This window comes from Melospiza georgiana, chromosome 9 (assembly GCF_028018845.1).
Source record: "Melospiza georgiana isolate bMelGeo1 chromosome 9, bMelGeo1.pri, whole genome shotgun sequence".
NCBI lineage: Eukaryota > Metazoa > Chordata > Aves > Passeriformes > Passerellidae > Melospiza > Melospiza georgiana.
This window is the reverse complement of record NC_080438.1, coordinates 27,895,525-27,908,366: the sequence shown is the minus strand read 5'-3', so window position 1 is coordinate 27,908,366 and position 12,842 is coordinate 27,895,525. Positions and strand designations below refer to the sequence as shown.

The following is a 12,842-nucleotide window of genomic DNA, read 5'->3' as shown; positions in this document are numbered from 1 at the left end:
CTTTTTGCTAGAAAATAACCTGGTACAGGGTTTTGCTGGAGCTTCTGAAACCTCTCTGAAAGAAAAAAAAAATCATCCAACCACATCTGGGAATCCCTTAGAAAAACAAGCAGTATTAATGAGCACATCTGCATTTTTAAAATATAGTATATTTCATGTAAATGATTGCACAAAAGTCTTTATGAGTAGGAAGGTCCCACCTGTGTTATGGACTATAAATTCACTTTGTACAGCATCCTGTCCCTTTTCTCTGTGTGAATTCCAGAGGACAGCCCCAAACTGACAGAAAGCCTTTCTGTTGTGGACTTGATTTTGTTGGTAGGCAGAGAGGGCGGGCAGAACCAGCATCCTGTCTTTCATCCTTCTGGATGGGGATTAATCATGATCACAGCTGCAGAATAATGCAGATCTTAGCTGGGGCTGGTGAGGGGGAAGGGATGGCTATGGGGGGATCAGAGGACATCTCTTGTCTTCCCTCCTGCCCTTTATGAAAGAGCTGGAAGGAGCAGATTCCTACCTCTTTTATTTTTTATTTTTTTTAGCTAGTTAATCTTTCACGCATCTTGTGTTTTTTTCCTTTAATCATAAAGAATGCACTCGATTTACTGTAAAACACACACACACAGAATGTTTGCATGGCTTCCTTGTTTCCTTGATGATACATCAGGCACGGGGTGCTGAAATTCTGCTGGTTCAAAGGCACACAGATTTACACCAGTGACTTTTACTGTGTCTCTGTAGGCAGCCCCGAAATGCCTTGCAGGTCAACTGTTCTTGAAATGGATAAAAGTGTGCTAATTCCTTCAAGGTAAATCAGAAGGATTATGACATCTAGGAAGAGGAATCTGCCAGACAGTTCTGAAGCAATATAACCAGGACTGACCCAACAGCGTCTCTGAAGCTTCCAACAAAATTGCCTGAGGAGTCTGCCAAGAAGCCAGATGCTGCTGCTGGAAAAATACCTTCTGTAGCTTGGCATTTGTCCTGTAATTGCTTCCAAGAGAGAATAAACTGTAGCATGACAGTGGAAGGTGAATGGTTCCTCACCGCATGCTGCTTGGTGATTTTTTAAAATATTTCGAAAATAAGCATTATTTTCTGATGTGCTACCACTCATGCAGATCCTTGTACTCATTTAACTGCTTAAGAGTTCCCCATCTGAACAATCAAATCCTTTTTTTTTTTATTTTTCCCTGGTATGTTAGCCTGGCAGTGGTTTGGTGGCTCCTTTTCCTGGAAGTGATTCCTTTTGCAGTCCCTAACCTGATCAGCTGGGCTTTCATCCTGTTAGGGTGTGAGGTGCTCATTTCCACCTGGTTATGCCACAGTGGGGACCCTGTATGGATGTCTCTCTGCATGGAATTGTGATACAGCAAACACAACACCTGGCCCACACAGTTCAAAGGGTTAGACACTTGTGTGGCTTTGCTTTTGCTTTTAGTATATTTTCCAGTTGTGGGAAGAGCACTGTCTGTTATTATTCAGAAATGCTGCTGAGCTTATCTCCAACCACAAAATGCCTGGAAACTTTTTAGGGAAGATGCTTCCTTTCTTTAACAATGGTTAATACTCCTAGTGATAGAAAGCAGAGGCATTTGTGGAGTGGTGTGTAACCTAATCAGATAAAAATGAGATGAGAATAGATAAGTGATTCCAAGAAAAGTATTTATTTGAAATTTCTCCAGGAAAATCTAGCAGCTGTCCTCAAATACTTCTGTTTGGTATCATGCAGGAGCCTACCTGCTCTTCATCCCAGCAGTCCTGAGGGATTGCATTCAGGAGTGGTTTGAAGACTGAACTATTCAATTAGAATGGTCAAAAGTAATTCTGCAGCTAAAACTCATCAGAGAATCACAGAATGCCCTGGTTTGGAAGGGATGTTAAAGCTCATTGAGTTTTAACCCCTCTGCCATGGGCAGGGACACCTCTCACTGTCCCAGGCTGCTCCAAGCCCTGTCCAGCCTGGTCTGGGACAATTCCAGGGATGGAGCAGCCACCCCTTCTCTGGGAACCTGAGCCAGGGCCTCACCACCCCCTCAGGAGAGAATTTCTTCCTAATCTCTGCTCTAAACCTACTCTCTGTCAGTTTGAAGCTGTTCCCCCTTGTCCAGTCACTAAATGTCCTTGTGAAAAGTCTTCCTTGTGGGTTCCCTTCAGGTGCTGGAAAGCCACACTTAGCTCACTTGGCAGTTCAAAATACTGATATTTGTCAGTTGTGAACACAAATGTAAAAGTGATTATTGCCCGATTGTGTGAATTCATACAGTCCCTGAAGCTTCTTGCTTTTTCCCTTTGCTGTGCTAGACAATGAACTTTGGTAGGAGTCAGGTGGTTGAGTTTGGTGTCATAAAGCAAAAGTCCATTTCCAGCTAGGTGAATTCCTTTGATCAGTTCTCCCAATACTTAACAGTCAAGGGAACAAGGGCTGAGTGTTGAAAAATAACAGTGAACAAAGATGCTGGCAAAGGGGCTTTTTGTTATTGTTGGCCTTTGGAGGGTTTGCTTTGCTTTGCTGTGGTATCAGGAAGCTTCAGAGAATGGAAGGGCACAATGTACAGATCAACTCTTGTGGCTGGACAAATCTCAAAGGAACCTGGAACAGTTGGTGCAAAATTCACATCCTTTAAGAAGGTCAGTGTAAGACATCACTCCAAACTTTACTTCAGATTTCAAAGTATACCTTAAGTTATAGTGCTGTTATTTTATTTAAAAGGAATGAGAAGGTGAGTTTCAGTTCAGTCTCACTTGAAATACTAAGAAAATGATCCTGAAATGGAACAAGAAACAGAGCTGAATCAAGATATTTCTGTGAAGGACAGGAGCTGAACAAGATTCCTGCAACTTGCCACTTCAAAACACGCTGAGCTGTCCAGGATGTGAGATACTTAATTCCATAACCTTTTCTTCCAATTAGAAGACACAGATTCTGATTGTGAGGAATTTGCATTCCAATATGAAACGTGGTGTCTGACATTGCTTTTACCTTCTCCCTGGTGATGCTCCTGACTGCACACTTCTCCCTTTCCTCCAGTGTGATGATTGCACCACTGCACTTTAGTAATCATTTAACAGCTCTAATTACAGAATACTGCGTTCCCAACTGTGTACTTTGTCCTCTTTGCCTTCTTAGTCCCTGTTTCTTTGGTGCTGAGAGGATCACAAAAGAGCTGTTCTTCTGCTTTGCAAAAATAAATTCCAAAGGCCCTGCTTGGGTAACGTACAGATCTGCATTTTCTCGTGGCTTTGGAGTTAATGACACTGAATTTTAGCCATGGAGGGGTTGGTTTGTCTGCTCTTGTTTGCATCAGTCATGCTGGCATAACTTCTCTGACACTAATGCAGACACACCAGCATGAAATTGGTGTAACTCCAGCTCCATTAAAATCATTGGAATTAGCCAATATGAGTCAAATGCAAGGCCATTGATTTTGTGCTGGTGTGACTTTATTGACTTGAGTGGAGGTGAGGCAGTTTCTGCTGCTGGGGCTCGGGTCACAGCCAGGCTGTGCCTGTGCTTGGAGTGGTTGTGGCTTTGGTTTCTGGTTTGTTCTTGCACAGCATGATCAGAAATTCCTTCTCTTTTCTGCTCCAGGGTCAGCAGTGTGGGAATCTGGGAGCAGTGAAGTCTTGGAGTAGAACAATTCCTGTGGGAAAAGCATTAGGTAATTCACTGAGCAATCTCTAGTCCTATCTGAATGATTTCCTCTGTTATCTGCTATGTGGTACCAGAGGAATGATGTGGAGTTTTTAAACCTGCTCCTTTTTGATGTGATACCCTGCTAAAGCTTACAAAAGCACTCTGAGTGGAGTTTTGAGTGAGAAAGTGCATTTAAAGGAATGATGAGTGCTGTATCTGTACCCCAGCACACTGGGTTTGTTCCTGGTTTTCAGCTCTCTGGGCTGGAGCTGCATTCCATGGGCAGAGGAGTTATAGTTTTTCCTGAATTCAAATGCCATACCTTCAATATTTCAAAAATCCTTTAAAGCAAGTCCGTGTCTTCTATTTTGCCTTTGTTGCATGAGTGCTGCCCTGTATAATAGAAAATAGAAACTGGAATATTAAAATGAAATGTTAGTAATTTGCCATTAAAAATGTTGATGAAATCAATTCATTCCTTTGAAAAGCTTCTTTTTAATCCGGTCAGCATTTTCTGTGAGTAGAAAATTCACAGCACTTCTGGTGAATAATTGGTGGAGTGGAGTGCAGTATTCACCACGACATGGAGTGATTTCCAGGAGGAATTTCAGTAATTATTCCTGCCATCGTTGGAATACTAATAAAAATCTTACTTTAGAAATGTTTTATAGGTCAGTTTTTTGCCAAGATGCTCTTCAGTGGTGAATCAGCTTCAGTGGTGCTGTTTACCCCATCTGAGAAACTGGGTAACATGCCTGAAAGATGCCCTAGAGACAGAAAAATGAAGCATAGTTTAAACCACAATAACCTTAATAAAATGTGTTATTAGCCTAAGTTACATGTAGGATTTTGTTTATAAAAGAGGTTCTTGTTTTCAGGAGATAAGAGAAGTATTTTATGAATACAGTCAACTACAGCATTTAAATGCTAAGGGAAATTAAATGCTGTGGTTGGAGTACTAGGTATTTTTCTGATATTGGATGAATTAAAAAGGGTTATTTGGCAGTGTTGTTCTGGAAGACACTACAGACATAGTACAGAAAACTGCATAAAGGACATAAAACTGTTCCTTTATCATAATATATAGAAAATCAGGAGTGGAGGGAAATACATGCTGATTTTAGAGCAAACAAAACTAAATATGAGATCTGGAGGCAGCTGTGAGTTTTAAAAGCTGTCTAATTTAGGGAGTGAGTGGGAGATGAAGGGTGCTGGGTTCCAGGGGAGGGTTTGCAGGGGAATAAATGTTTGTGTAGTATCTCAGTTTGTGCATGTCAACAGTAAAACTCCTTTCACCTTTACAGGCTGCAGAAATACCACTAAAGAAACGGCAGGAAAAGGCAGCGCTCGCATGGAGTGCCATAAAAGAGACTCCTTTGGCTTTGTCACTGGAAGCAGTGCATTCTGCTCTTATGGGGGAAATGGCAAAACAGAGGGGAGGGACAGACCCACGAACAATCCAACAGAGGCTGGGCAGGGCAGCCAGAATTCCAGCGCACAGTCCTGTTAAACACTTGACAGAATTTGCTGTAATGGAGCGTTACCGGCAGCTCTCCTGTTTGCTTTTGTTTCCTCCTCATTTTCTCCTCTCTGTCAGTGTCTTAATCTCTCTTTCACCTCAGCTTTGTCCTTTTCTGGTCCTTGCTTGCAGGCCCTGTTAGCTGCAGTGTATCAGTGGGTTTTGGATCAGTCCCTTGGGTTCCTGTTGGAATTAGTGCAGTGCCTGCTGTGACAGATGAGTCCTCTGATGTTCGCCAGCCCTGACCATTGGGGAAATGAGCTGATGAGTACAAAACAGTGTGAGCAGCACCCGAGGATTTCCTGGCCCTTCTCCCTGGAGGGTACAAAGTGCACTGGTGGCAAGCATGGGTTTTCCATCCTCTGTTTGTGTGTGGTCCCGCTGCTGTTCTCTGTTAGGCTTTGAGGGCCGGTGGGAAGTGGATGAGTAACATTTTCTCCCAGGATTGCAGACCCTTACACTTGAACTGGTTTTAGTTTTCCAGGATCACAGCACTCTTCACTTCTATTTTCACTTACACTTTACCCTTTTAGTATGTTTGGGCTTTGCTTAACACTTGTAAAACCACAGGCACCAACATGATTATGTTGGGAGCTTTGGAGGAGAAAAAATTAATTGCAGGACTCCAGAGGCATAAAAACAGGAGCTAAGGATGGGAGCACAGCTTTTGTTTTGTCAAACCAGTGTTTGGGAGGTACCATCCTCTTGTCAAATCCCACTTTGTGGCTGTGGAGAAGTTAAATACCTAGGGAATGCCAGGGCTTAGTTGCAAATCCTTTCTAAGACTGCTTTTCTTTATATAAGCAGATGGAAACTGCTTTCAGGGGAGGGAACTTCTTAAGTTTTGAAGTCCCAAAGAAAATTAATTAATTCACGTATTTGAAAGCCAGAGGGGAAGTATTATGATCATCTTGTCTGACCTCCTTCATAACTTGGGCCAAGGGAAGTCTCCTAATAACCCCTACAAGAGCTCACTGAAGCGTGGTTGAAAAGACAAATGATTTGACAGAAATTGTTGTTTCACAGGCGTGTGGGGGAGGCGAGTGGAGCTTGGGACTAATTTCCCCATGCATAAAGGGTCCAACCTTTGTTAATCCTAACTGCAAAGTGAATTTACAGAAATATTTCTTTGCTAAGGCTTTAGGTTTTGTGCTGGCGTAGGAGTAATAGAGAACACAGGCTTAAGAACTTCTCCTGGAATTAAGAGCTGGTTAATTCCAGAATGCGCTGATTGTGTTCCTGCTGTAGCCACTTAATAAGGCCACGGAAAATGTCAGTATTTTGTTAAAACGAAGAGCTCAGAATCCTCTTTAGGAAAAGCTGAGGCATGCACATAACACTGCAATAGCTGGAGCAGTAGCAAGGCACACAAGGAGATTGTTAGAGTGGATGGATATGTGTAAGATGATGGATTTTTTTTTATTTTTATTTTTTTGTTTTTTGGAAATGCAGCTAACAAAATTTTGCCTTTAGAGCAGGGAGAGAAATGTGGCAGAAGTGATCAAAGCAAATAGCATCTCATTGATAAAACACATGCTGCAGTACTTCCCACAGTTGGGAGGCTGTGGTATTTAACAACGGTGACCTAGATTGGAGGAGACAATGAAAGCTGTTGCAGTGAGGAGCAGATTGACTGCCATTCTCATCTGGGTAATAAACGGCTGAAATATGGACAGTGCATGGAAGTTTACTAATGTGGCTTACATAAAGACCCATACTTTTGGAGGAATTGTCTCTGTAGCAAATTCAGTTTGAACTATGGCTGGTGTCTGACAGATGTTTATGTGCTCCTTTACAAAGATACCTATTACTTTATTCAAGGATCTATGAGCCTGCGAGAGTATGACCTGATTAGGTTTGAAAGTAAATCAATATGTGAACCTGTCCAAAAACAGACATGCATTTATTTTAAAAAATATTACTCAGTGGGATAGCCTCGAGGGGATATAGCTTTTCTGGAGAGTTTCAGATGAGATAGCAGTCATATGTTGTTACTTTAAAATATTCAGTGCCATTCAGATGCTACTATTTCAGCTGTCCTGTTGGAAATAGCTGACAACAGGAGATAACATTCCTGATGCTTTGTAGCCACAATGGCCTTCTAAGACATTAAAACTTGCTTAACTACGGACCCCAGGGGTATTTGGTATTTTTTTTTAATTTATTTTTTAATAAGTGGACCTATTATAAATATTTCCGTTTTGCAAAGTGGCTCATGTTAGTGCTCCTTGTAGAGTTATGCAGTTAACCTTTGGGTAAATATAAATCCAAATTCTCGAAAAATAAACTGTCAATCCAGCTGTGACTCGAGAGATGCTTTAAGTAAGTGCCATTGAGCTGTAAAGGCTGATGCGTCCCTACTGTGCTGTAAAACTAAATATTATTAAATTGGGTTGCGGGCAGGGGGAGGGGAAGGAGATGGGGGTTGTGAGGGACATCTGTTCTGCTCAGAGCTCCTCTCTCTCGCCGCTCGCTCGTGGGGGGATTTGAAGCGCGAGTGAGGAGGGCGAGGGCGCTCCCCCCAGCGCTGCTCCAGCAGCTGTGCTCGGGGACATGGACCTGTCCATGGACCCGGCCAGAGAGCTCTGGAAACCTCGCCCTGGGAGCTGTTCCCTCCCTGACCAGCCTTCATTCGCTCTGTCCTTTCCTGCTCTGTTCTCAGCTGAGAAGCTTCAGCGAGATGCTGTTGGTTTACTCAGGTCTGCAGCCCCAAGCAGGTGTGTTCAGCAAGCGCTGCAACTTCAGTTTGTGCCTCGCTTGATTTTTTTTTTCCTCCTTTTTTTTTTTTTTTTTTGCCATGCTGTGCTTATTCAGATTCCACAGAGTGGGGAACAGGGAATTTTGTATTTCAAAATCAGTTCAGCAGATTTTGAAAAGCTATCTTTGAATATTCTATAATACACAGACAGATTTGAAGAGCTTATTAAAGAAAGCCCCTGACACACTTCAGCAATATTAAATCACTTCAGACGGTGCATGGCAGTGTAATGTTACTGAAGCATTTTAAAATGTTAAAAGAGCCTGGATTTGAAAGTACTGGTGGCTTCACAGCCCTTACTGTGAAAAGTGATTTAAAGTGTCAAAACTATTCCAGTGTTTGCAGTCTGTTACTTTCTTAAATGACAAAGAAGGGACATTAGTAAATAACTCTAACTGCAGTTAATCTCTGGCCATCTAACCAGCTGATATGCTGGGTTAATATCTTTATTAAATGCTTATTTAATAAGTGGGCAGCTGTTCCAGCAGGCCAGATGGACTTCTCTGTAATTGTGCTAATAATGGGAACTTTCTCACAAAAAGAAAGGGCAGTAAGAAGATGCATTTGGTGAGGGAGCATCCTGACAAATGGCTTCAGGACAGTCTGGTCCTCTGCCCTCGACAGACTGGCTGGAGTAAGTGGTTCATCCCTCAAAGCAGGAAGGACCAGCAGTGAGAACTGGAGCAATGGGTTCTTTTTGGCTTAGATGTTTATTCTTTGTGTGTTCTTTGCCTCCAAAGCCCTGACATCCCCAGTCCTCCCTCCCTCATCCTGCTCCAGCCCATTCCTGCTGTGGGTTCACACCTGGGGCATTTTTGTCCCCAAGAAATACACAGCTTTCTCCCTAAATGTTATCTCTCTAGATGTTATCTTTGTGCACCTATGCCATTTATATTTCATGGGTTTAGTTAACTATTTTCAGAGATCTTTGCAAGAAAGATTACTAGATGGGTGTTAAAATTACAGCTTTGTTTATGTGGAGACAGAGTCTTTTATACTGGAAACATTATCATAAGCAAGAGGAGTGGCAAAGTATGATGTTCTCAGCATGAGCAATGAATTCATTTTTCATTTGTCTTTGTTCAAGTAGGAGAATGAGAGCACTGAAACAGAATTGAAGGAGTAAAAATCTGTACTTACTCTCTGGCAATATGGAATCGGTGCATTTGAGAATTGAGTCCTTGCAGATTTTTTTGCTGTTGGTGACATTTCCAGCATTGGAATACTTCCTGCATTGTGGTCTGTGTCCTCCAGCTGCTGGTCCAGAAGTGCTGGTCTTCTCTACACCCCGAGCAGTGTGAAGGCATCTTGGACATGCCAAAACACTCAAATATAGGTGTTTGAGATAGGCACAGATAACCATGTTTAAGCATCTAAAGTCATGGACAACTGGCTCAGTAGATGGAGAACTCCATGTGTTCCTCCCTCGCAATGGTTTGGCTTTTTTATTTTCCTTTCATGTCTTAAACCCAGAAAATGACTGTTCCTTTTTGTTTCCTTCCCTAACAGCACTCGAAAGGAGTGAATGAGATGAACTGTTTGGGTTATAGTATCTGAAAGGCTAAATTATTCTCTTGGAGAGACGTTCTAAATGAGCCTGACCGAGATCCTGGATCTGTGTGAAGAGGACTAAGGATATAGGATGTCAACTGAGACAGAACTTCAAGTGGCTGTTAAAACCAGCACAAAGAAAGACTCCAAAAAGAAAGGTAGTGACTCATTTCTCTTTATTTGTGTGTGTTTTGTACTTTAATCAGCTCCTACATCAGCCACCTTTGGCACATCTGTGGCTCTTCTGTTGTCTGTGTGCTCAGTGAAAGTGGGATTTGTTTTGTACCAGTGGAAGTCTGCTACAGAAATATGGGGTTTGATTCTCTGACATGAAAAACATATCCTTTTGAAAGATGAGAAAAAATTAGCATATTATTTATGGTTCACAAAGAGAAATACTGTTTTTAAAATTACTCAACAAAATATCACTTTTCTTTTTCTCTGCTGATAAACACATTTTCTTCTAATGGCTTTTTGTTCTGCTTTGTTTTGAACTAACCAGAGCTCAAATGCACTTTCTGTTCGTGGAGTTTGAATTTTACTGACACTTTGTGAAGTTAGAGAACTCAGTAGCAATCTGTGGAGAGAATATTTAATCTGGTAATCTGGTATGTGGAAATATAAATGAGGAGGAAGAAAACTCAAAATTAAGGAGAAGCTGTGGAGAAATGCGTGGTTGATTAGTTCATATTTGTATTTACAATTTTGCCTCAGACCGTAGAGCAGTTCTTTGGAGTGCTGAGTGTGAGAAATGGGACCATATGAATTTGGTGCTTATCCTTATTTAAAGATTTTTGGTAGGGATTTTTCTCCTCACATTTTTATTAGTACTTTTATTGCTTATGGTTTTAAGTACAGATGAACTTGGAGCCCAAGACCTTAAATTGTGGTTAGCTCTTGCTGCTCTGTGTAGCCATATTTGTTTTTTTTTTTTTTAAGCATACACATGAAACTGAGATTGAAAACAGATTTAATATGAATTACTCAAATAAAACTAAAACAAAAAGAAAATAATCATATTAAATAGTTTTAATACTCAACACAAGATTTGAACTTTCATGTGGGCTCTGGAGTTTGTAATTCTGTTTCTTTCTGTGGATGTGTCATTTAGCCATTTACTTCTGAGGGTTTTTTCATTTTCCTAAGACAAAAAAACCCCCCATCTTTGCTTATATATGTATAATGCAATTTTAGTCATGTATAATGCAACTTTATAATGTATAATGTAAATTTTACTCATAGTAAACTTGAACTGCTGGGTAGAAATACCATTTACTGCAGCAATTCTACCAAAACATTTACTAAGGCCTTGTGTTCCCTTTGGCTTTTGTATCAGAAATCTTTATCCGAGAGTTTGTAGAAAACACAGCAATTAAAAAATTTCAGTGTTTGTTCAGGAAGATAGTTTAAAAACCTTATGACTGCTCTAGGCCTACACTCACAAATCAAAAATGATTCATTTAAGATTAAAAAGCTCCAGTTGGGAAAGGCAAGAAAAGGGGAACTTTGATGTAAATGAGAATGTGATCTAAGATGTTTAAGGCAAATAAAGTTAAAGTGGTTTGGTTGTGTGATCATTCAGTTTTTGGGGGCAGGCAGGAAATTAAAAAATGTCATTTCTTTGCAATATGGATAACATCTTTTTGATGTATGTCTCCTATGTTATTTCTTCTGCTGGAGGCTGAAACTTTTGATACCAGCAAACAACTCTTTTAGGAACTTGATATTTATGTTAATAAAATATTCAGCATCCAACTTGTAAAAACATTTCCATAAATCACAATAGCTGAACACTTCTCTGCCCAAAATCTGATTCTATCCCCCGAATGAAAATTCTGAAAATTACCTTCAGTGCTGAGGGGGAGAATAAAATATGTTGTGTGGCAGCGATGTGAGAGTCTGGAGAGCTGGAAGGGGCAGGGAAAGGCAAATATTTCTTGGATGTTCTGGGCACACACAGAAGACTCTTTCTGTGGATACATGCAGAGCAGTTCCCTTTGGATCACTTCTCTTTAGGCATGGTGTTTTTACAGCCATGAGCTTTGAGGTCGTGTCCAGCTCTGCAGTGTGTGCTCTGTCACCTGAGCTTGTTTAGGAGGCAGTGTCAAGAACTTAAATACAAAACCCTCTCTGTTTGCACAGAAGCACAGCTGAGGAGCTCTGATGTTCTGTGGCTAATTCAATATTTGCACGATCATATCAGACTGTAATTTTGTATGTTAACATTGTCACCCTGGATAACCTTAAAAGCAGGCTATTGAAAAATCAGGTACAAATTTTGCCTTGCATTCAGCCCATACTGATCTGATGGATGCAGGGTTGGGTGGGCTCTAGAAGTGCTTCCTGCTCACACTCCTGGCAGAGGGATGGGAATTTTAACTGGCCTGGAAATACCATTATGGGAACAGAAGTGAGGCAGGCACCTCCTTCCTCCCCAGATTGTCACTTTTTCCTCCCTGTGCTGTGAAGCTCCTTGTCCCTTGAGGAGCAGCATTTCACCCTGACCTCCAGAGCCCTCCTTCCTACACTTTATTCCATTTTACAGGCTTACAGTGCACTAGGTGTTATTAGAGGAGATTATATTTCTGCCATCCCCCACCTCCAGCCCTAATCTTCATGCCGCTCTTGCTGATATCTGCTGGTAACTTCATTGTAATTATCTTTTTTGCTCACATTTTAAAAGATATCCTGGAGAGGTTTCATGCTGCTCTCTGAGGGGAAATGGTGAAAAATTCTCAGGAGGTTTAGAAAGCTCAATTTGAGGACTTTTTTTGGCGATACAATTTTTTTTTTTGGTGAGTTTGCCAGAAGTCATGTGTTCTTTAAGAAGTGTTTAGAGAATTAATGGTATAACTAATGCTCTTAAATGCTGATGTTATTTTGTTTGTTTATGTCATCTGGTTCATTAAGAAGTGGATAAAAATTGTGCATTTTTATTGTTCAGGATAGGAAATTAGAGTTTTTTTATTAGCCAGAGTGGTTAGAAACATAAACCATGTTTGTCTTGTCGTACATGGGGGAAAGGCCTTGTTGTAAGTATGTATAGATTATTGAATCAAATTGAAAACATTTACTTGAGCCTATCAGAATTAAAATTGATTTAGAAACCTCTCTGGGGGAAATGTGTTGCATTGATGTTGAATTCACAGTGATAACTGCCTGGGAAAATCCCTTCTTGCAAAATTAGCTGAACAGAAAAATTGAAATGGGAGGTCAGTATAGAAGTGAGCTAGGCTACCAAATTTTAGCACAGATCTGTGTCTGGGGAATAAACATGGGGACTTTTCTAGGCATTTAATCTCTTCCTCTTGCACTTAAATTCTGTATTTTTTTTCTATTTGAAGCTTAGGGCTTGTTCTGCAATTCCATCTCTCATC

General features: G+C 40.9%; 1 protein-coding gene across 12 annotated transcripts in view; it reads left to right on the top strand.

The window, feature by feature from the left end:
• The window catches only part of DAB1 (DAB adaptor protein 1), a 413,827-nt gene that overhangs the window by 303,233 nt on the left and 97,752 nt on the right, over window positions 1–12,842 (top strand). For 11 of the 12 annotated variants that reach the window (XM_058030141.1, XM_058030142.1, XM_058030150.1 and 8 more), the window contains one exon: window positions 9,424–9,623. In XM_058030141.1, coding sequence (XP_057886124.1) covers window positions 9,557–9,623 — 67 coding nt within the window. In that variant the 5' untranslated portion in view covers window positions 9,424–9,556. Of the gene's footprint in view, window positions 1–3,592; window positions 3,663–9,423; window positions 9,624–12,842 lie in introns of all 12 variants that reach the window. The other variant, XM_058030143.1, reaches the window with a different exon arrangement.